This window comes from Nicotiana tabacum, chromosome 11 (assembly GCF_000715075.1).
Source record: "Nicotiana tabacum cultivar K326 chromosome 11, ASM71507v2, whole genome shotgun sequence".
In the NCBI taxonomy this organism is placed as follows: domain Eukaryota; kingdom Viridiplantae; phylum Streptophyta; class Magnoliopsida; order Solanales; family Solanaceae; genus Nicotiana; species Nicotiana tabacum.
In genome coordinates this window covers 80018779-80041742 of record NC_134090.1, presented here as the reverse complement: position 1 = coordinate 80041742, position 22964 = coordinate 80018779, and the positions used below count along the sequence as shown (strand labels likewise).

At 38.5% G+C, this 22964-nt stretch overlaps 2 protein-coding genes across 14 annotated transcripts; both read left to right on the top strand.

The window, feature by feature from the left end:
- The first annotated feature begins 240 nt into the window (after positions 1 to 240).
- On the top strand, positions 241 to 9622 carry LOC107820063 (superoxide dismutase [Fe] 3, chloroplastic). 13 transcript variants are annotated; one of them, XR_012696620.1, is made up of 11 exons: positions 241 to 754; positions 2946 to 3110; positions 3243 to 3404; positions 3486 to 3575; positions 3900 to 4091; positions 6899 to 7070; positions 8547 to 8620; positions 8731 to 8757; positions 8914 to 8937; positions 9019 to 9314; positions 9401 to 9622. XR_012696620.1 is itself a non-coding variant. In XM_016646273.2 (10 exons), the coding sequence occupies exons 3-10, from the start codon at positions 3297 to 3299 to the stop codon at positions 9142 to 9144; spliced, it is 813 nt and encodes a 270-aa protein (XP_016501759.1). In that variant the 5' UTR covers positions 241 to 754; positions 2946 to 3110; positions 3243 to 3296; the 3' UTR covers positions 9145 to 9622. The 13 variants fall into 13 exon arrangements, 7 of the variants coding, with proteins under 7 accessions (XP_016501759.1, XP_016501756.1, XP_075081342.1 ...); XR_012696619.1 differs by having other exon boundaries at positions 9396 to 9622; XR_012696621.1 differs by having other exon boundaries at positions 249 to 754; positions 2995 to 3110; positions 9396 to 9622.
- A 2649-nt stretch (positions 9623 to 12271) lies between these two features.
- On the top strand, positions 12272 to 16998 carry LOC107790645 (transketolase, chloroplastic-like). Its single transcript, XM_016612598.2, has 7 exons — positions 12272 to 12831; positions 13941 to 14031; positions 14421 to 14526; positions 14602 to 14884; positions 14988 to 15136; positions 15215 to 15368; positions 15866 to 16998. Exons 1-7 carry the CDS (start codon positions 12310 to 12312, stop codon positions 16832 to 16834), a joined length of 2274 nt encoding a protein of 757 aa, XP_016468084.2. The 5' UTR covers positions 12272 to 12309; the 3' UTR covers positions 16835 to 16998.
- Positions 16999 to 22964: the final 5966 nt, after the last annotated feature.

Below are 22964 nucleotides of genomic sequence, written 5' to 3'. Positions count from 1 at the left end.
CGGGCTTGGGACCTCGGAATTCGATTCCGGGCATATGCCCAAGTCCCATATTTTCCTACGGACCCTCCGGGACCGTCAAATCACGGGTCCGGCTCCGTTTACCCAAAACGTTGACCGAAGTCAAATTAGTTCATTTTATAACCAAATTTTTATATGAATATTTATAAGGGAGTAGATGTAGTTTGGAAAAAAATCTTTTTAGTCCAAGTTGACATTAAATTGAAAAATACTTGAATTCCCAAACCCTTAGAAAACAATGAGATACAACGAAAAAAACGTAGCAGCGTTATCCACCTTGTCTAACAACCTCAACAACCAGCAGCCTCACCCATTCCAGAAGATGAGATTCCCCATGAGAAAACCCTAACTGAGCGTCGTTCCCTCTCTTTCTTCTTCCCAACTTCCCACTCAACCCAAGAGACCATCACTCCTTCCGGTCTGCTCACACCCCTCTTCGTCTCACCTCTCTTTGGACTCAAAGAAGGATCTGGAATTCTAAAAAAAAGGAAAAAAAGCAAAGAGCTAAAGAAAAACAAAAAAGAAACAAGAATTAGACGTTGGGATTTGAAGAGAAGAGCTTGATTTCTTTTCTTCCCACATTTCACAAGTTGCTTCACTTAGCCGATATTTTGGGCAATCTCTGGGATTAAAGGACCGTTTGTTGCTGAAATCGCTGTTGCTGCTTTGTTAAGCTCTGTTCATCTTCGTCTCTATCTTTACTTGGCTCGTTGTGGACTATTTTTCTGCTATTCAGGTACTGATTTTAGTCTCAAATCATATAACCACTACACATATATCATAGCATTATAAAATCTGCCTCAATTTTGTTCATCTATATACTTGATTAAATACTCATTCACTGTTTAACTATAAATTCGGATGGGATGTTTGAAATAAAGCCAATATGAACTGGACTTTTGATTGGCAAAAATTAGTATGTGACTGGTTGCTATTTGTGTATAATCCCTAAAATTTAGCTAGCTCATTTTATCTAGCATGTAATATAAGCATGAAATTGTTTTTTTTTTTTAGATTAGAATCTTATAATTCATGAATACTGATTGTTGAATCCCCGCAATTATGTGCTGAATATAGTTTCTTAAACCTTGAATTGGGTTTGTCTTGGTGACATGGGCTTGCTCCAGTAGCCTAAATTATTTTAAAGCCCACAAAGTTGATTTGAGATGCTGTAGGCTAGGGGTGTTCAAACCGAACCGGAAAACTGCACCAAACCAAAAAACCAAACCAAACCGATTAAAAAACCCGACTAAGTTTGGTTTGACTTGGTTTGGTATTGAGTAAAAAAATCCGAACCAAACTGACATATAAATATATAAATTTTATTTATATTTTTAAGACTATAGTGATTTTTCTTTAGAAAATGTAGAAATATGTGGGATCCTCTCGTTTATTAACCTTGAAAGCATAAATTAACGAAAAATTATTGTTAGACGACTAAGAAAATAACTATCATGTGTTACTAAAAAAATTCTCCCATTAGAATATTTTAATAGATCATATGTTTGTCAATGTTTTCCATATTTACTAAACATATATTCACTTATCAAAGCTTTATCTATAATTTTAACAAAGTAAGATTGAAATAATATTCATGTAACAAAAAAACCTGAAAACCCGACAAAACCGGACCAATCCAAACCGATATAGTTAGTTTGGTTTGGTTTTGATAAAAACCGAACCAACGCGGTCCATGTACACCTCTACTGTAGGCGCACGTAGGCTTGCGCCTGTGCTTCAATGCAGACCCAATGACATTCACCTGCAACTTGATAGAAGTTTAGTGCAATTCCTTAATTAAACGTGACCTCTAGCATTGCATGTCCAATCGTTGGCCCTAAAAGAATTAAGAAATCAAGGTTGAAAAGGTAGAATTAAAGTCATTTCCTCCCCAATATCTCCCATAGTTAACATGGAAAAAGTTAACTGTATTCTCAAATTCCCATACACCCGTTTTATAGATTGGCATCAATGTGTCTTTATCATAATGATTCCATAACTTTTGACTTCCACGCATGATCTAAAACCTTAGGAAAACAGGAAAAGAAAAATAAACAATCTCAAATTATGAACACCGTAGTTTGCTTTAGGCACGTTAATGATAACCATCGTAACTATAGGTACGGTTCTCGTGGCATAGTCATGATATATAATCTCCAATTTGGGTGCGCATTTCATGTGACCCGACCATAACTTCAAACAATAATAAAATAAATATGTTGTAGATCGTGGGTACGGTTCCGGTGATGCGATTCACAAGGTGTACAAAAACAAACAAGTGTATGACAATCATGACTTGTTCCAGAAATAACTCCATAAATAATTAAAAGCGGTTGGAAGTTAAAAATGCACAATAGGTTTAAAACATGTAATTAATCAGATAATTAGGCCAATTATTAATAGTTGAGCGACCGTGCTAAAACCACGGAACTGGGGAGTGCCTCACACCTTCTCCCGGGTTAACAGAATTCCTTACCCGGTCTTCTGTGTTCGCGGACCATAAATAAGAGTTAATTTCCTCGATGTGGGATTTAAAATAAATTGGTGACTTGGGACACCATAACAATTATCCCAAGTGGCGACTCTGAATAAATAAATAATCCCATTTCGATTAATGTCACTTTAATTGGAACTCCAGTATATTATTCTGGAGTATTTTCCGGATTTTGAACAGTGTTTTTGTTCAAATTTATCTTTACATGAAAAATGACTAAATTTCGATGACTTTTGAAACTGTGGCTATTTTTGAATGACCACTTGTAAATCTGGCTATTTTTGAATTTCTCCCTATTACTACCCGTTTTATATGGGCTTATACATATTGGCCACATGAAGTAGCCCAATAGATGACGTATGGGCTTATAATGTTCATTCGCTCAGATGTCACAGAGAAAAAAAAAATCTTGAAACTCCATTATTTTCTACAGTCTTGTCTATAGTTGAGCGGGAAAAGGAACTCACAAAGTGGAATTACAGAACCAAAAAAGCTTACAGTGATAGCACCACACGCACAGAAGAAGCGAAAGAGAGTGCAAGCTGATAATTGAGGCAACAATCTAAAAGAAGTTATATAGAGAAGTCATTCCCCACATGTAAGTTATTTGCACCTCCAAACTTGCGCACAACCTGTTTGTTGAAATGACTAATATAACAAACCACTGTACTAAGCTAAGTGCTTCTCCTATTCCTCTCTGGATTCAATAATGTTAATGTGTTGTTTGCAGTGACGTTTTCTTGAGCTATAAGATAAGCAGAGGGAAAGGAAATTGTAAAAAAAAATGAGTTGGTCTTCTTGTAACAGTCTTTGTACTTCAAGTTCTAGACAACTGTTGGTGACTACTGATTTATCGAGCCAACTGAACATACCCTCAAGGCTATCAAATGTTGTACGTAATTCGGACTCTATGTCGTGCTCTTTTTATATATTCTCTGTATGTAAGTGTTAAATGGCTGTGCTACAAATGCAGGGTTTGAGGCAGAAGAGAAGCCTTCATGGACATCATGGAGTACCAAAAGTTTTTGCTTATTATGGCCTTAAAACCCCACCTTATAAGCTTGTAAGTTTTATGTTTTTGGCTTTTGATATTCGGTGTTAATACGCCATGTGAACTAAACCTGGTATTTAAGCAGAGAAAGATAGAGGGATGAACCCATTATTCCCGAGCTTCAAAGGTTGCTTTGGTCCTAACTATTTTCCCTCGACAGATTTCTCTGTCATCGAATAATAATAATAATGATAAATAATAATAATACTCCAATAATAATGCCAAAAGTTAAAAAAAAGGGAGTAAACAAAAAATAACACCTATATATATATGTCAAATTTACATATACAATGTCCTAATGGCTACTAATTTACGTTTTTCCTTCTGCCCTTGTAGGATGCACTAGAACCATATATGAGCCAAAAGATGCTCGAGGTACATTGGGGAGAGCATCATCGTAGTTATGTTGAAGCTCTTAACAAACAGCTTGAGAAGAATGACATACTTTATGGATGCACTATGGAGGAACTTATCAAAGTGACATACAACAACGGAAATCCATTACCTGAATTCAGTGATGCTGCCCAGGTATTGGCGTCAAGACTCTATCATGCTATCTTGCATTTGCCATAGATTGGTTTCCTTCTTCTATAAGATTTTTACAAATTTAGCACAGTTACACTGGAAGGTAAAACATATCTTCCATTTCGAATCATGCCTTCGTTGACAAATAATTGGTGGTTCTTTTTATACTATGTGTACCAAATATCGTGAGCTTAAGCATCTTTTGTTCCAATATTTTAAATGGAAGGCCTAAGCAAGTCACTTGCTAGGAAACCAGATATTATTGTTAGGTGGGAGTTCTCCATCTGCCTTTTGCTAGAATGTTCAGCCTCATATACAGGAGCCAGAGTGATGAAAAAGATCCTCTATCTATAGTTCCTGATGCTATAGACGTACGAGTGTTAATTGGCGGAACCAAGAAATTAAGTATTTAGATACATGAAATGCATATAAAAGCAAAAAGTATTTCATGGTGAAGAGAGACCTGAAGAGATCTGAAAAAACCTTTGAGAGGAGCAGAACTACAAGTGTTACTTTCCCAACACATATTAGTTGATTATGTGATAATAATCACTTATGCAGTGGCTTATATAGTTTTCAGTCCATAAAATCATGTGCGGTCTTTATAAATTACATTCTCATTTGTGATCTCCTGTTCGGTCAACATCCTAATTTACTTCAAGATTTTCATTACACACTACCCTCCCTAGACCCCACTTGTGGGATTCCACTGGATTGTTGTTGTACATTTAAGTTCAAACACTATAGCCAATAGCTCGAGGCAGCTAAAACAATCTTCCCTGCGTCTAACATGGTTCTCTTCCTCTCTGTTTCAACTTCTTCCCTCCTACACTCACTCTCACCATGCTTACTATTTTCTGCAAGTTGCGACTTATACTCTTATTTCAGATATGTTATTTTTTTTTTTTTTGAGATGGTAACATATTGTATATTATAATAAAATTAGTACATAGGTTGTACTGAAACCATATTTACAAGCGAGTAGACAAAAGAAATAACTGATCCTCAGGCCTAGGCCTAACAAGATTCTAGGACATCTAGAATTGAAACAGTATCTTCTGTATAGATCTGTTTACACCAAAAGCAAAAAAGCAAAACACAGTTAAGCTTGATCTTCCGCACTGAGTTTCTACTATCCTCAAAACATCTGGAATTCCTTTCTTTCCAGATTGTCCACCAAATACATGCTGGGACAGTTCTCCATCTATCTCTGTCTCTTGCACCAGTTCCAGTTTCATCCCAACTGAAAAGAGCTTAAGTAATCTTACTAGGCATTGTCCAAGCTATGCCTCTGAGATTAATAAAGGTCTTCCATAGCTGGTCATTGCAAAATAGATGGCTAACTGTCTCAACATCCTCTCCACATAAGTGACATCTTGAGCACAATGAGATCCCTCTCTTTACAAGATTATCTTGTGTCAGAACAACCTCCTTTTCTAGTAACCAGGAAAAGCATGCTGCCTTATAGGGAATCTTGATTTTCCAGATATGCTTCCAAGGCCAATTGTTAATCTGCAGGTTAGCTCGATTCAGGATCTTGTATGCTGCATTCACCTTATAAATGCCACTGTTATGTCCCTGCTACCTTATTGTATCCATCCCACTTTGTAAACCTTTGAATCTTTCCAGATGTTTGTAGAAGTCAGTCATTCTGGCCACCTCCCAATCATTCAAACTTCTTCTGAAAACAAGTGTCCATCCTTGGGGGACCATATTTCAGCTATTGTGTTCTGTTGATGTTGTGCCAGAACATACATATCAGGAAGAGGTCCTTTGAACATCCATCTCCCAGCTAGTTATCTTTCGAGAATTAGGTTTTATTGCCATCTTGCACTTTAATGGATGTGTGATTCTTTAGAATAGGCCAAAGTGACCTGATGGATCTCCATAATCTAACTCCATCAGATGTGTTATACTACAAAAGTTATTTTTAAATGGAAAAATGTAATAAAAAACATAGTCATTAGGATATTCTGTGTTGAGTATTGCAGACATAATATAAATAAATTAATGTGGTCCTCTCTAATGGGTTAAGCTTTTGGATGAGTGGTCCTACAATCCAAGATGGTAGGTCTTGTATTTGAGTCTCACTGCTACCATCTTTGAAATATTCCATGTGCTTGACCCAAAAAATAGATTAGGCCCGAACATGAGGATATCAGACATGAAATAAATAAATAAATAAATGCATTCCTTCTCTACCGGCTCAAAATTTTTGATGAAGTTATCACAAAATTCAACAGTGAGTAATCAGATGCTACAAACTAACCTCCGTTCTAATTTATGTGACGTAGCTTGATTTGCCACGGAATTTAAAAAAAAGAAGAAGAGACTTTTGAAACTTGTGGTCGTAAAAGCTTAAAGAGTAAAAGTTTTATGCGGTCATAACATTTATGTTGCTATAAAAACTTCTCATTAAGGGTAAAATAAAAAATTTAAAGTTAAATTGTTTCCCAATATAAAAATGTGTTATTTGTTTTTGAAACAGACTAATAAGGAAAGTGTGACATAAGTTGAAACGAAGGGAGTATTTGTTTTGCAGACACGTCGTATAAGCAAGAGTTGTTTTCTTTTGTTCTGAGTGAAAATACTCTTGGAAATTGATACTACTAAATTTTTGATTATGAATTTTTATCAAAATTATATCTGTGAGGATTTCCTCAACAATTTTTCTGTTATTCAATTTCTGTCTTTAAATTTTTGAATTTTTCCAATCAAGAAGAAATATCAGCTTCCCTTTCACCTAATTCGTCCATATTCTATGAGCCTAATTTTACTAGGACAATACTTATGGATCTTATTCGTTCCAGGTGTGGAATCATGATTTCTTCTGGGAGTCCATGCAACCGGGAGGCGGTGACATGCCTAAATTAGGACTCCTTCAGCAGATTGAGAAGGATTTTGGTTCATTTACCAACTTTAGAGAGAAGTTTACAGAAGCAGCTCTCGCGTTATTTGGCTCTGGATGGATTTGGCTCGTCTGTAAGTTGCCCCAAAAAAATATAGCTAATGTTCCATATGGATTTGGCTGTCACGCTTGTTTGCTTTCTTCTTTGGCTGCTCTTTATTCTAATGAGAAAGCTCTAGTATTTGGGAACTAGAATTTATATTCTCTTGTAGTCTTCTTTTAATATAGTTTCAATTGTCTTTGCATATGTGTTTCTCAAAACCAAATCACTAATTAACTTAATTGAGGTACAGCTGGTGGACATTTGAACAGCTAAACTATGTCATGAGGATAGCTCGTGCTTTTTGTTTTTTGAACTCGTATATTAAACTTCCACTTCCCCATCATTTTTTAAAATATTTTGGACAGCTAAAAAATGAGAAGGATCAAACATATATTTTGGCCTTAATCTCTCTACATAGTGTGTATGGACTGAGTTCAGAATGAAGTTCTGGACTTCGTATTGTCCGTCGACTCAATTTTTGTATAATCATGAGGATTAAGTAGATGAAAGGTTTAGCAAAATCTCTAATTTCTTGTCATCAACTATCATTCAAACATGGTCATTTTTCTCTGCATTTAAATATTCATGTGCCACCAAGACTTACGAGCAAGTTCTACGGAGTGGTAGTTAGACCGACTTTGTTGTATGGTGCTGAGTGTTGGCCAGTTAAGAAATCCCATGTCCAGAAGATGAGAGTAGCTGAAATGAGGATGTTGAGATGGATGTGTGGACATACCAGGAAAGATAAGATTAGGAATGAAGTTATCAGGGACAAGGTGGGAGTGACCCCCGTGGAAGACAAATTGTGGGAATCGAGGTTGAGATGGTTCGAGCACGTGATAAGGAGATACATCGATGTCCCGGTTAGGAGATGTGAGAGGTTGACCATGGGTAAAGGTTGGCCAAAAAAGTATTGGGGAGAGGTGATTAGACAGGACATGACAACGTTTCAACTTACCGAGGACATGACCCTCGATAAGAATATGTGGAGGTCAAGAATTAGGATTGTAGGTTGATAGGTAGTCGAGAGTTCTCCTAATCGTACCAGTAGTATTAGTATTATTCTTACATTTTTGTGTTCCTAGATCTTTGTTGTTCCATATTGTGTCATTCTTACCAGTATTGTTAGTAGTATTCTTGTATTTCTTATTTTTAGATCTTTGTTATTACACATAGTATTTTTGTCTTTGTTTTTCTTGTGTTGTTATTCTTGGTTGCTTCCGCTTCTTAAGCCGAAAGTCTATCGGAAACCGCCTCTCTACCTTCACAAGGTAGGGGTAAGGCCCGCGTACACACTATTCTCCCAGACCCCACTTGTGGGATTACACTGGGTTTGTTGATATTGTTGTTGTAAATATTCATGCTTTTGCTAGACCCCTAAAGTTTTCATCGCACAAACCTCCTGATTGATCAGTTGGAAAGTTTTATAGCCTTTTTCAACCACAGTTGAGCAGTCCATGCATCTCCTTTAAGTTCTTCGATAACACCTTCAGTTTGATTATTTCAGTGAAGAGAGAGGAGAAGCGTCTTGCAATTGTTAAGACATCAAATGCTGTCAACCCTCTTGTGTGGAATGACATCGTGAGGATTCTTTTTCTTAATGTTCAATAACTTGTAATACTACCTTAGAAATTACATTTTCTTGATTACAAGTACTTGCATGTTCATTTGGTATCTCTTTGATTCTGCAGCCCCTGATCGGTTTGGACTTGTGGGAGGTGAGTTCTTAGACAGTATTTTGCCCTCCTTTTCCCATGTACCCTTCACTCAGTCTCTGAAAGAAATCTTAAACCTTTTAGAGTTTGCATTCCACATGCTAATATTATATATTGAGAAAAGATATTCATCATTTACTTGCTCTTCCCATTTTGCAGCATGCTTATTATCTGGATTACAAGGTAACCGATAGTTCTTCCCTTTTGCTTTCTACAAGGAGACTGTTTCTAATGTGTCCGTCTTTGTTTTCTCTCTTTTCACAGAATGATAAAGCAAAGTACGTTAATGTGTTTATGAATCACCTTGTCTCTTGGGATGCGGCACTGGGACGCATGGCTCGAGCACAGGCTTTTGTAAATTTAGGCGAACCCAAAATCCCTGTTGCATGATATGGTTCTTTACTCAGTTCTTTCAGCAAATCAATGTGCAAGAAAATGTATTTTAGTACAAAAAGCTTCTGCACATGCTTTGTTCCCAACCAGAAAGTGCACCGTAATTCCTGTTGCGCGACATGGTCCTCTCTTAACAGTTCTTTCAGCAAATCCATGCACAAGAGCAGGTAACTTTAGTAATAAAACCTTCTGAATTTGCTTCTTTCCTCAGTGGAAGGTGCATCTATGTAATTTGGAAAAATGTTTAGTGCAGCACATGTTAGATTTCTTTCTACTGTGGATCAGCGCAAAGAGGTAAGTGCTAGCTCGCTCGTAGTTTGATACAGATGTAGGCGACTGATCAACAAGCAATAGTATCATGGGCTATGTATTTTGTGTACTGAATGACTTCTGTAGACTGAGCAATGGGCTTTACATAAATCAACGAGTTGATATCATTTCGATCTCATAATATATTTGTCTATTATTTTGATTACGATTGAGTTCTCTTACAAGTAATATTATTACAAGGATTTTTTTCAAGAGTAAATCTTATATTAAGTACGTACATATTTATACAAATTTGAAGATTCCACGATATTATCAGCGTCTTCTGCAGTTCCAAAGTTGACAACCCCGACAAACTTTAATTTTCGAACCGTCACTTGTCAACTACTGCACTAGTAGTAACTGAAAGCATTCTGCAATTCCTCCTTACTGATTATCTTTGGTAAGATCTTCACAAATACATGGTGGAACTTTGCATTTCTCGTTGCCGATTCTCCACTTCGTTTAGTAGAAAATGTTCGACATGTATTCTTCTATCGTTCCATTTTGTGGAAATTTTCAACTCCTTTAGACTCTGAAACTGCAAGGGCAGCATTTGTTCGCTCCATTGACTCCTTTGATATTGCGACTTTCAGCTCACCCATCAGTGCCATATCATTGTCATGTTGCTCAGTAGCTCACTTGCCAATCTCTGCCATGTTAGATAACTGAACACTTTCCAGTTATTACGGGATTGCACCAAGGGTCTGCGCTCAGCCCATTCCTATTTGCCCTGGTGATGGATGCACTGACTCATCATATTCAAGGGGAGGTTCCATGGTGCATGCTATTTGTTGATGACATTATTCTAATTGACGAGACAAGAGGCGGCGTCAACGAGAGGCTAGAGATTTGGAGACATGCTCTTGAGTCTAAAGGTTTCAAGTTGAGTAGGACGAAGACGGAATACCTCGAGTGCAAATTTGGAGTTGAGCCGACGGAAGCGGGAGTTGAAGTGAGGCTTGACTCTCAAGTCATTCCCAAGAAAGGTAGTTTCAAGTACCTTGGATCGGTTATTCAGGGGATCGGGGAGATTGACGAGGATGTCACACACCGTATAGGAGTGGGGTGGATGAAGTGGAGGTTAGCGTCGGGAGTCTTGTGTGACAAGAAAGTGCCACCGTTACTAAAAGGTAAGTTTTATAGAGCAGTGGTTAGGCCTGCCATGTTGTATGGAACTGAATGTTGGCCGGTAAAGAACTCACACACCCAGAAGATGAAAGTAGCAGAGATGAGGATGTTGAGGTGGATGTGCGGGCATACAAGGATGGATAAGATTAGGAATGCAGATATTCGAGAGAAGGTGGGTGTGGCCCCCATGGAGGACAAGATGCGGGAAGTAAGACTCAGATGGTTTGGGCACATTCAGAGGAGGAGCACTGATGCACCGGTGAGGAGGTGTGAGCGACTGGCTGTAGTGGGCACGCGGAGAGGTAGAGGGAGACCTAAGAAGTATTGGGGAGAGGTGATCAGACAGGACATGTCGCGACTTAGGATTACTGAGGACATGACCCTTGATAGGGAATTATGGAGGTCGAGCATTAAGGTTGTAGGTTAGGGGAGAGTGTGAATATTTCTACAGCACAAGTGAGAGAGACTATCTAGTTAGGAGTTAGACTAGGAATGTCAGTGGTCGTCTATTGATGCAGGACTTTACCTTCTAGTTGTACTATACCAGCCATCTATTTCGTATTTCGTATTTCGTATCCTGTATTTCATATTTCGTATCTCTTATATATTGTTGTTATTTTTATTACGCATTTTTATGGTACTAATATATCATCTCCTATTGCTTTTTTTGAGCCGAGGGTCTCCTGGAAACAACCTCTCTACCCTTCGGGGTAGGGGTAAGGTCTGCGTACATATTACCCTCCCCAGACCCCACTTGTGGGATTATACTGGGTCGTCGTCGTTGTTGTTGTAACTGATCACGATTGTGAATATCTCTTCCTTCATCCAAAATGATAAATGTAACATCACAATATATTTATAGATGTTCGGCTCAAATGTTGTGGTTTTTGCACTTGTCACTGTGAATGCATGATTTTCTCAATCACCATGAATGATCAGATTTATCTCTTTCTTAGTAACAGCGAAGCCATGGTGCCATGGTGGTATTTTGACTCACTCACCACCAATGTCTCAACTCTTTACAGCACAAGCACTCTCCTTACAGAATAAAACCGTACATATATATATAAGCTGATTGAGATGCAGCTGCTCACTGCAGGATGTACATGCAACTCATGTTCAAGCTCAAAGAATGCAGGCTATGCATAATCACATGTATATAAATACATACATTTCAACCTGTAATAAGCAATACTGAAATTTATCAAAAGCATTGACTGAAAGCTCGATATGATTTCAAATTGCACTTCCAAACCAGTTATATGGTCGTCCGCACTTACACATGGCTCTGCCCAAACTAGTTGTCAGAGTATTTAGGGGTGACATCTCGACTTACCTCAAATAATTTATGTTATATATAGTGGATCAAATTCAATTATCACACGTCAAAAATTTCCCCTAGAATTCTTTAATCTTTATCGTTCCCAGGCTAGCTCACCAAAGCCATCTTTCCAACTAAATGACAATGTTCCATAGTCAAATGAGGGATAGTGAAGAGCTTACAAGTTCCAAAATATAAGTGGCTCAACCTGATGCGTTCAGCTGCTACATGTCACTACTCCTCTTTGCATGCCAGCCCTTTCTTCACAAATACGTGTACCCATTTCTCATCTTCTGTACTATTACCGCTACGTGTTTCATCACCAAAACCAAAGATTACCCTCTTATATATCCATCCCCTCCATCCCCTCCTCTAGCACCTACATTTCCCCCCAGAAAAGAACAATGGCCATCTCTAATCTTCTGTTCAAGTCATTTCCTCCTTTGCATGAGCCCAAACTCACCATCCAAACCAACAGATCATATGATTACCATAGCAACAAACTAGCCTTGTGGTGTAATTTCCAGTGCAAGAACCGTCTAAAAACAGACAATAATACTACTCCAAGAAGCAAACAGCCTAGTCTTTTCAAAGACCAAGATTACAAGGTTTCCTGGCAGGAAGAGCTAAAAAGAGCATACCCTTTTGAGATTTCAGATGAGGAATATTTGCAAGAATTGGTTGATAAGAGATGTGTGGAGAATGTGAGAATGTTGATAGTAGACTCAGTGCAACATGCAAAGGCAGGGCATGGTGGAATGGCACTTGGGATGGCTGAAATTGCTTATTTCTTGTATAGGCATGCCATGAGATACAATTCAAGAAATCCCAAGTGGTTTAATAGAGATAGGTTTGTTTTGAGTGCTGGCCATGGATCTCTTCTTCACTATGTTTGCCTTCATCTTGCTGGTTTCCAATCTGTTCAGGTACATATAGAAAGTAATGTTTGTCATTTTTTATTTTATTTTTGATGCTTTCAGATTGTTGTATTTGTAACCAGGCTAATTTACATTGATAATAAAGCCTAAAACTAACTACTGAGATACACACGTCAACCAACGAAGCCACAATTTGAGGTTTATGGGTTCTGAATTTGTGTATCAAACTTATAGTTCCTTTTGGATTCGTTAAACACAAATATGTAGAGATAGACGAATAAGTCCAAAAAGGAAAAGAAGAATCTGGAATGGCATGAGTTATGTTTCGTATTAGCATAATTCAAGGCCTGAATGGGGCACCTTGTGACATTTCATATCATTTCCTCTTTAACTAGTGAAATTAGGTTTAATCTGAAATTCTTATCATTGAAGTAAGGATCTACTTTATACAGTGGAAGTATAGATTTTCTTTTTGCACAGTCATTGTAGTTTAAACTATTATAGTAGGTTAATTATCTTTTTATCAGGTAGGCTGCCAATTAACATTTATCAATTTCCTATACATTCGGCTCTCTTTCTCGAATTTTACTCGTAGCAGCTCCTATGTTTGAAGCAAGATGTTGTCTAATTAGACCACGACTTTATTAATGTCTGGAAAAGTTCTATTGTTATTTCATGATGCAATCCACATGGATTTAACGAGAGTGAAGGACCCACGAGAGAGTGAAGGACCCACGACAATGACAGAACATACTGAATATTTGGATTACATACAATACACGGGCTGTACGAAGGAAGGGGTTGGGTTAGGAGCTTTTCAATATGATTCTTTTCCTCTGTTTGTTATTTGGAAGTAAATTCTTCGTACATTGTTTGCTTTCCGCTTTCCTTTTTTTTTTTTTTTTTTTTTTTGTGGTTTCCATCCGAGAAGAGAGTTCAAAGTACTTTACAAGCTGTTAGGGGGAAAACAGTGGATTCTTCTGCAATGTTTTTTCTACGTACAAACGTAGACGATTCCGACGGTAACACCAATGGATTCAAGTGTTTTGCTTTGTGCACTTAAAAGGGACATTCTTGATTTATGTTTTGTCAGGTTCAGCAAACAGTTTTGACAAAAAATACAAATTAAATAAGCATGGAAGTTTTGTGTCATTCAGATTGAAGACCTTAAACGCTTATGCAAGCTTGGAAGCCGGACCCCTGGGCATCCAGAGAATGGAGTGACAGAAGGCATTGAAGTGACAACGGGTATAGTAAAATGTCGCTTTTCTTTTTAAGACACCTGATAGAATTTAGAGCTATATTCTCAATATAGTATGATGATAGTTTTGTCACAGAATTATGGATTTCTTGTATGCATGTCACGCAATCACGAAACACCCCTTCACAGGAACTCATACTGAAGAAAATCTTGTTAACTTTGCTTTAAGAGATAGGCAAATAGCCTCTTGGATATGAAGGAACACATCTAGAAAGAAACCTAGGCAAATAGCGCTGGATATTGAATGAAGAGTCCTGCATAACTTGATAGGAAGGCATTGGATTTGTCTGTATATGATACCACAATATTGTTCTCTTTCCTCCTTGGATTAAGGAAATCTGATCAGGATAGTCCCAATTTTTGTGTTAACCTACAGGCCCTTTGGGACAAGGTGTCGCTAATGCGGTTGGTCTTGCTTTAGCAGAAGCTCACTTGGCTGCTAGATTCAATAAGCCTGATATCGCCATTGTTGATCATAGAACGTAAGTTGGTGTACTATCCCTTTTTAATTTGTGGACGAAACTGAACAGCATTTCTCTTGGATAATATTTCTTCAGGTATTGCATCATGGGTGATGGCTGTTCTATGGAAGGCATATCAAATGAGGCTGCATCCCTGGCCGCACATTGGAAGCTGCACAAACTTACATTGATATATGACTTTAACCATAATACCATTGACGGTAGCACTGACCTTGCAGTTTCAGAAGACATATCCGCACGATTTGAAGCTCTAGGATGGAACACTATCATTGTAGATAACACACAAGGAAATATACAAGCGTTCAAGAGTGCACTAATCTCTGCACATAGTGAGACTGAGAAACCAACTTTCATCCGGGTATGGCAGTGTCAGAATTGTGACAATAATATATGACAAGAAACGTCTTCATTAATTCTTCTGGATGGAGATTCTCTACAATTGAAAAGTTCTATATTTTCAGGTGAAAACAAGAATAGGGAAATTGTCAAAAAAGGAAGGAACATCAAAAGCTCACCATGGAACCTTTGATGAAGATGATGTAAAGCAAATGAAACAGAAAGTTAAATGGGATGATAGAGAACCATTCCATGTTATTCCTATGGTTTACAGGTAATAATGTTCAGTGTTTGCTGTTTTGCACTTCTATAAGGACAAAGAAGAGCGTGTTGTAAGCGCATTTGTTATCAGGGAAATGCAAGCACAAACAGATCTTGGTGGAAGGTTGGAGCAGGAGTGGAACTCCAAACTTTATTATTATCAAAGCAAATACCCTGAGGAAGCGGCAGAATTCGAACTTCTCCTTGCTGATGGAATGCTTCCTGGCTGGGAAAGCTCATTACCGGTAAAATATGCATCTAATTTGTACCTTTATACACTTAAAAAACTAAATAAAAAAGAGGGATCTCTAAGAAGACATAAACACATCTAGAAACTAATTCATTTGAACTGTGTTTGCGGATGCATTCTCAAAGAAAGACAAACAATTCCAAGTTAAATTCAGTCTTTTAAACAGGAGATTAAGGGAAATACCTGATAGACTAATTGTTCATCAACGAAATCACAATAAGTTAGCAAACAAAATCGCTCGTCTCAGTGGGTGATTTCTGAATAATGTCAAGAACTAGGACCAAATTATTTTGTCTGAGCTTCGGAGGAGCCAAAAATGCTGTTGATAAGTATTACGGTGAATGTTAGTGTTACATTTGGTAGCCTTTGGACATTAGATGTTTGCAATTGTTGTTTAAGACATTTCATAATAGATATAGTTTGAGCCTCCATACTTGCTTACTCTTCTTCATCGAGAGTTCTTTATCTAATACTTGTTTACATTATCATCAGAAATGGTCCATGTCTGACCCTGTGGATGCCACCCGAGGATATTCGGGGAAGTGCTTGAATGTGCTCGCTAAAGTGCTTCCTGGACTAATTGGGGGTAGTGCAGACCTTGCCAGCTCAAATCAAGCCTATCTCCATAATCTCGGAGACTTCAAGCAGCCCGATTCCCCATGGGGGCGAAACATTAGGTATGGAGTCAGGGAACATGCAATGGCTGGAATTTCCAATGGACTTGCATTGCATGGTGGCGGCTTGATACCATTTGCGGCAACCTTCCTTGTATTCTCAGATTACATGAAGAATTCAATCAGATTATCCGCTCTTAGCCGCGCTGGAGTCATCTACATTATGACCCACGACTCGATTGGATTAGGCGAAGACGGACCAACTCATCAACCAGTTGAGCACTTAGCTGGTCTTCGAGCTGTTCCTCACTTGCTGCTCTTCCGACCTGCTGATGGAAATGAGACTGCTGGAGCCTATAAGGTAGCTGTTGAAAACCGAGATGTACCTAGTCTTATTGCATTGTCAAGGCAAAAGGTGGCAACCAACGTCGAAGGAACATCGACTGATGCAGTAGAGAAAGGCGGGTACATTATTAGCGACAATTCCGAGGAACTACCAGAAATCATATTGATTGGCACTGGATCAGAACTGTGTCTATGTGAAGCCAGCGCGAACGTGCTAAGAAACGAAGGGAGGAGAGTGAGAGTGGTTTCCCTCGTGTGTTGGAGGCTTTTTGACAGGCAGCCGAGGGATTACAAGGAGCTTGTGTTGCCATCAAACGTTTCGAAACGTGTGAGCGTGGAGGCAGGATCGCCCTTAGGGTGGAAGGAGTATGTTGGAGATGAAGGCGTTGTGATTGGCATCGACGACTTTGGGGCTAGCGGACCATATTCAGAAGTATTCAAGAAATATGGTTTCACAGAGGAAAATGTAACCCAGACAGCAAAATCATTGCTTTCCAAATGAAGCTCTATTACCACACCTGTTATTAGAGGCAATATCATACCTTGTCAAGAGATGCAGTGTATTCTGCTAGATGTATATGTACAAATGCAAACAAATGCATATTTTAAGATTATTATCTCACAGTTTACAATAATATGTTAATAACCAATATTAAACAAGATAAACCTATGTGCTTGATCTTGGTAAATATAACAATACATTTCTTACAAAATCTTGGTTTTTATCGGATCCTTCAAAAAATATTATTGGTGTTGTGTTAGATCCTTCAAAAGTAATATATTTATGGGGTGTTGTGTTAGATCCTTCAAAAGTAATATATTTATGGAAGATGTGAGGGTGCAGCGACATAGCCCGGTCCTCATTGGCCACATTAGTGTGAGTTAATAAATTTTGTATTTATTTATTTTTTTCGTCTATTCGAATGCTCTTCAAAAAATAAAGAAAAATGTCCTGAGTTAATATTCACAATTTTTTTTTTGTCTCCCAAAATTATTCGATGATTTTCAGATAAAATATTACAAGCCGCTAGTAAGGTCTCAATAAACCACGCACTAAAACTTAAATAAGTGAAAGGGGAAAAAACATGGAGATAATAAAGGAATACCTTTCCCTCGGGAATTAAGGCTATAAATATATGTAAAAAAACATGAGTAGCATTCTTCTCCATTCATCTAATAAACTTTTAATTAAGAAGAGTAACCAAATTGAGATGGCAGCAATGAGAAATGCCTTAACCATGTTCTTTATACTCTACATGCTAATTATTGCATTGATGCACTATACAAATGTGGCAGAAGCCCTATCAAATTCAGCTAAAGAATGCATGCCAACTTGCTTGGCTGTTAAAGGTTCTACTATTGCATCTTGTGAAAAAGCTTGTGAACAATTTGCCACCCAAATCCGTTCCAAAAATTAATTTAAATCCAATTTTTTTGTTGTTGTTATAAGAGTATGCTTGGCCTAGATGTCATGCCTATCTGCGTTTGTAATAGTATTTCACTTTGTATGATTTCTTATATTTTCTATGTCAATGGATGAGTTTGGGATGCAAATCTTAAATCATCCTACGCTAATGTAATTAATCTACTTCTAAGTCTAATACGTGAACTTCCACAACACTTCATCTTTTAATTTCCAAGAAAATGTAATTTTCTTTGGGCATCTGTCATTCACATACTTTGTCGAGATGATCTTGTACGTCTTTTGTGTCTCTATTATATATGTGTTTAATTTGAGGATGATGATAGTATATTAATGAATTCATCAACACACGCATTTAATTATATAGCAATAATTCGATAGTTGTATACGAGTAAAACCGAGCCCACCGAGCATCCCAGTTTCATGATGAGGAAAACGGAGCAGAAACGTGATCATAAGAAATCGGGATCAGAGCAAGGAGCCCCTCGTATCGGGGCTCGGGCAAAACACCTGTCCTTGGGGACATTGGGACCACGTCCTCTGGTTTAGGTTCGAGCCCCAAGACTTCAGAGAGCATTACCAAACAACCACATATAAAGGGCTGTGATGTCCGCGCCCAATACACATAAAGGGCTGTGATGTCCGTGCCCAATCGGATATCACGACGTGAATCTTGGTCCATATCAGCAGAAAACTAGTGATTAGCGAAGAGGAAGATTTTTACCCTTCTTAGAATTGTACTTAAGGTAAAACTCTCCTACTATATAAAGGAAAAATTTATTATTCATTAGGGACACTGTAACATGCATATCAAGGCAATATACTTTTGTTTTTGAAAGCTATTCAAAGTTCTTGTTCCTATTCATAAGTTATTCACAAGTGCAAGCTCGGAACCGAAAGCAGATCCCTCGTTAAGCCTTTAACCAAGCTCGGATTCACTCTTATAATTGATTTGGTCATTTATTACATCTTTTATTTGCTTAACCTAACCTCATTGATCACTTGTATTACACTAACCCACATATCCTTAAAATCGTGTATAAATTCAATTGTTATCCGTTTTTAAGGGTAAACAGTTTGGCGCCCACCGTGGGGCTAAGGATAATAGTGGTAACTTGATACAAATTTCTATAACACACCCTGTTTTACGCCTGTTCTTTGAGATTTCAATTTCAGGTCAATTTAAGAATGTCAAACTCTCAATCTGCTCACTTGAACGTTGATGCTGAGTCTGGCCACCATGGCGAGAACAACAATATAGTGCCCAGCAACGAGGTGCCCCCTGTTAACCCCAACGGAGTCCCGGTCGCGGACCTAATCGATGCCAACTCACATGTGGCCATCGACTTAAACTTGCCTACCGACCTAGAGAATAACGTTCGAGGAAGAGCCCAATCGGTAGCCCGGGTTACGCACGATGGTGAAGGCGATAGGATCAATTTGCGGGTGATCTTCAAAATGTTACAAGCTCAACAGGTGGCGATAGCCCAGTTACAAAACCAAAACTGCGCCCGCAGCAAAGTTGAGCCTGACCATCCCGGGAAAATATCCAAAGAAATGAATAAACCACGGAAAGGCTGGGTGAAGTTGAACCCGGTACCAACCCCGAAATAATAAAGATGCTTGAAGAACTAACAAAGCAGGTGGAATTGGGGGAAAAAAGATCGAAGCCAACGACAAAAAAATGGAGACCTATAACTCCAGGGTTACTTAAATCCAGGGAGCACTCCTGATATTGAAAGGCCTAGTGTCACGCCCCGAACTTGGGAGCGAGACCCACATACAGTGCCTCACCTATCCTTGCGTACCAACTTACAACTAAGGGGCTGTGAACATATGATGTAATACTTTGGCCATGGGCTACATTGTAAGACGACTTCGAATGCTGACTAAATGTCAATATAAAACTGGGTCGACAAGGCCGTCATAATTATTACAGCTGACAAACCAACCAAATATACATACAAGGCCTGGAAGCCCAACATACTACACTAACTGACAGGATATGTCTACAAGCCTCTACTGATGGATATACTGTGATCGGAACAGCTCCCCGACCTACTCATAACATATATACATATATATATATAGGATGTACATAAGGCATTAGACCCGGAAACTCCGAAAGGCATAGAGCTTACCGATCAAGCTGAACTCGGGCAACACTTATTGAGAAGGCCTACCTGTCTGTCAGTCTGAACCTGCACGCATGAAATGCAACACCCCCAGAAAAGGAACGTCAGTACAAAATAATGTACCAAGTATGTAAGGCAATATACTGAAAGCTAAAACTGAACTGATAATATAATAACTGCAAGTAGCTGGAAGTCAAAGATAATCTGAAGATATGCTTACCTGCTGATACTGACTTAACTCTCTCAATAAAGTAAGTAAAATAGTTGTCCGACCCTATAAGGCTCGGTATACATATATATTTGCTCTGCCGTAGTAGGCTCGCTCATAAGCGCTCGGCCATACTAGGCTCTGTATCTCGACCAACTGGGCTCGCTCATAAGCGCTCGGCCATAGTAGGCTCGGTATATAACTTACCATCTGATTGGAGGTTGCCCAATAGGGTCCTGCCCATCGATTATAGCTCGATGGTAATGAAAATACTTTTAATACTGTATATATGTGAACTCTCTGCTCTCTTGACTGGAAGAAGGAAATACTCAACTGAATATGAAGTCCCGATAAGGATATAACTTACAAAACTAGGAAATATACGCAATTTGCAAGACTAACAAAATATACGTAAATTCCGGGATATGAATTTTTCTTTATGACTCGTTATCAAACTTGTGTAACGACGAGATCATGCCAAAATAAAGAAAGAGCTTAACCTTAACATACCTATTCCTGAAATTTATTTGAACAAAATTGTTGTTCTTTGAATTTCCAATCGAACCTTGGCTAAATAATTTGGACGAAAACAATCTATTCCAGGTTCTTGGATTTAAAAATTCACAGCAGAATTTTGATGAGCCTAAGAAATTTTGGACGAAATGGAATGCTTCTTGGCTTAAATGCCAAAGTATTGCTTTTGTTAGTTCTTGACAAAATGATGGTCTTGATCATATAAGATTTCCAAGTTAAGCTTTTGACACCTATTAAAGGTGATTGATGAATCACCTTGATAAACGGAGGGGGCTGCCACGTACCTCCTTGGGAGGTGATTTTTTTTTTAAATTTATCCACTCATTATAACCGGGTAATGTTTCGTTACCCGGTAATTAATCTATTATCCGCATAATTTAAGAATTATCAGAAATTATTTAAAATTCTATTTATTTTCAAAATACTTCATATATTACACTACCGTGGTCATATGGTACTTTGCATGGCACCAATTTATAATTATCGGATATTATTGCTCGACCCGTATTTTATTCCAAATTGGTCATTCCCAATAAAACTCATTTTCGTTAATCCGCGTAATCCATTATCCTTCATAACACTTATTCATTGCTTGTTATAAATAACATAATCCTTATAATCTCCAAAAATATTTTACCTGGACTGATGTCAATTACCTTACGACAAATCCAACGTACAACACTACAGGGTGCAACATCGTCGTAACTTAATACTGCAAAGCGTAATATCGACGTAATATTGCGGGGCGTAACACCTAGATTCCAAGAAATTTGTCCAAAAGCCTTTCCCTCCGAGCGCGGCTCTAAAGCCAGTCTCGAAGAAGTTCTGTATGCCCGAAATTCCGAAGTATAATGGAACAATAGATCCAAATGAACATGTGACCTCCTGCACGTGTGCCATCAAGGGGAACGACTTAGAAGATGACGAAATCGAGTCTGTTCTGCTGAAAAAGTTCAGAGAAACCCTATCAAAAGGAGCTATGATATGGTATCACAACTTACCCTCTGATTCTATTGATTCGTTTGCTATGCTTGCAGATGCATTTGTAAAGGCGCACACCGGGGCCATCACGGTCGAGACCAAGAAGTCAGACCTTTTCAAACTAAAGTAAAGAGATAACAAGATGCTTAGGAAATTTGTGTCGAGGTTTCAAATTGAGCAAATAGATCTGCCTCTAGTCGCAGACGATTAGGCCATTCAGGCATTCACCCAAGGACTCAACCCCCGAAGCTCCTTGGCTTAATAGAAGTTAAAACAAAATTTGATAGAATACCCATCGGTAACTTGGGCCGATGTCCATAACAGGTACCAATCAAAAATCAGAGTCGAAGACAATCAGCTGGGGGCTCCCTCCAGGTCCGTGTATCCCATCAAAACTAGTGACAGGACTAAAAGAGACGTCGATCATGAATCAAGACAGAACAGAGATCAGTATCAACCATATAGCAGAGATCGAAGGGTAACAAATTCACATGTAACCTTGAAAGGAGTGAAAAAGGATCAATCGAGGCCACAATAGTCGGGGACTCATGAGTAAACACGGTTTTGACAGGCCACTCGGGGCCAAGGAGGCACCAAGATTATCGGAATACAATTTCAGTGTTGATGTCGCCGACATTGTATTTGCCATTTGATCCTACCCAAAGGGACCCCAACCTGATGTGTAAGTATCATGGCACTCATGGTCATAGGACCGAAGACTACCGACAACTAAGAGAAGAAGTGGCCGATTATTCAATAACGGGAACCTCCGAATATTTCTGAGTGATAGAGCCAAAAATCATTTCACGAATAGGGACTCCAACAAACAAACCGAACAAGAGGAACCCCAGCATGTCATCAACATGATCATTGGTGGAGTCGACGTCCCTTAGGGGCCAATACTAAAATGCACTAAGGTGTCCATCACAAGGGAAAAACGAACTCGAGATTACATGTCGGAGGGGACCATCTCTTTCAACAATGAGGATGCTGAAGGCATCATGCAATAATATAATGATTCAATGATAATATCTGTACTCATAAATAAATCTCGAGTTAAGCGTGTGGTAATTGAACCAGGTAGTTCAGCCAATATCATTAGATCGAGGGTCGTAGAACAACTGGGTATACAAGACCAAATAGTTCCTGTAGTCCGGGTTTTAAACGGATTTGACATGGCATGTGAGAGTACTAAAGGGGAAATAACCCTACCGGTGAACATCGTCGAGACCATTCAGGAGAAGAAGTTCTATGTGATTGAAGAGGATATGAGATATAATGCTCTATTCGGAAGGCCATGGATTCACAACTTGAGGGCAATAACCTCGACACTACACCAGGCACTGAAGTT

Coding starts and splice junctions, on each gene's coding strand:
- LOC107820063 (XM_016646270.2), top strand. CDS start 3,297: ATGAGTTGGTCTTCTTGTAACAGTCTTTGTACTTCAAGTTCTAGACAA. Junction 3,576..3,899: donor AAACCCCACCTTATAAGCTT/GTAAGTTTTATG, acceptor CTGCCCTTGTAG/GATGCACTAGAACCATATAT. Junction 7,071..8,546: donor TGGATGGATTTGGCTCGTCT/GTAAGTTGCCCC, acceptor TGATTATTTCAG/TGAAGAGAGAGGAGAAGCGT.
- LOC107790645 (XM_016612598.2), top strand. CDS start 12,310: ATGGCCATCTCTAATCTTCTGTTCAAGTCATTTCCTCCTTTGCATGAG. Junction 14,032..14,420: donor AGGCATTGAAGTGACAACGG/GTATAGTAAAAT, acceptor GTTAACCTACAG/GCCCTTTGGGACAAGGTGTC. Junction 15,137..15,214: donor GTTATTCCTATGGTTTACAG/GTAATAATGTTC, acceptor ATTTGTTATCAG/GGAAATGCAAGCACAAACAG.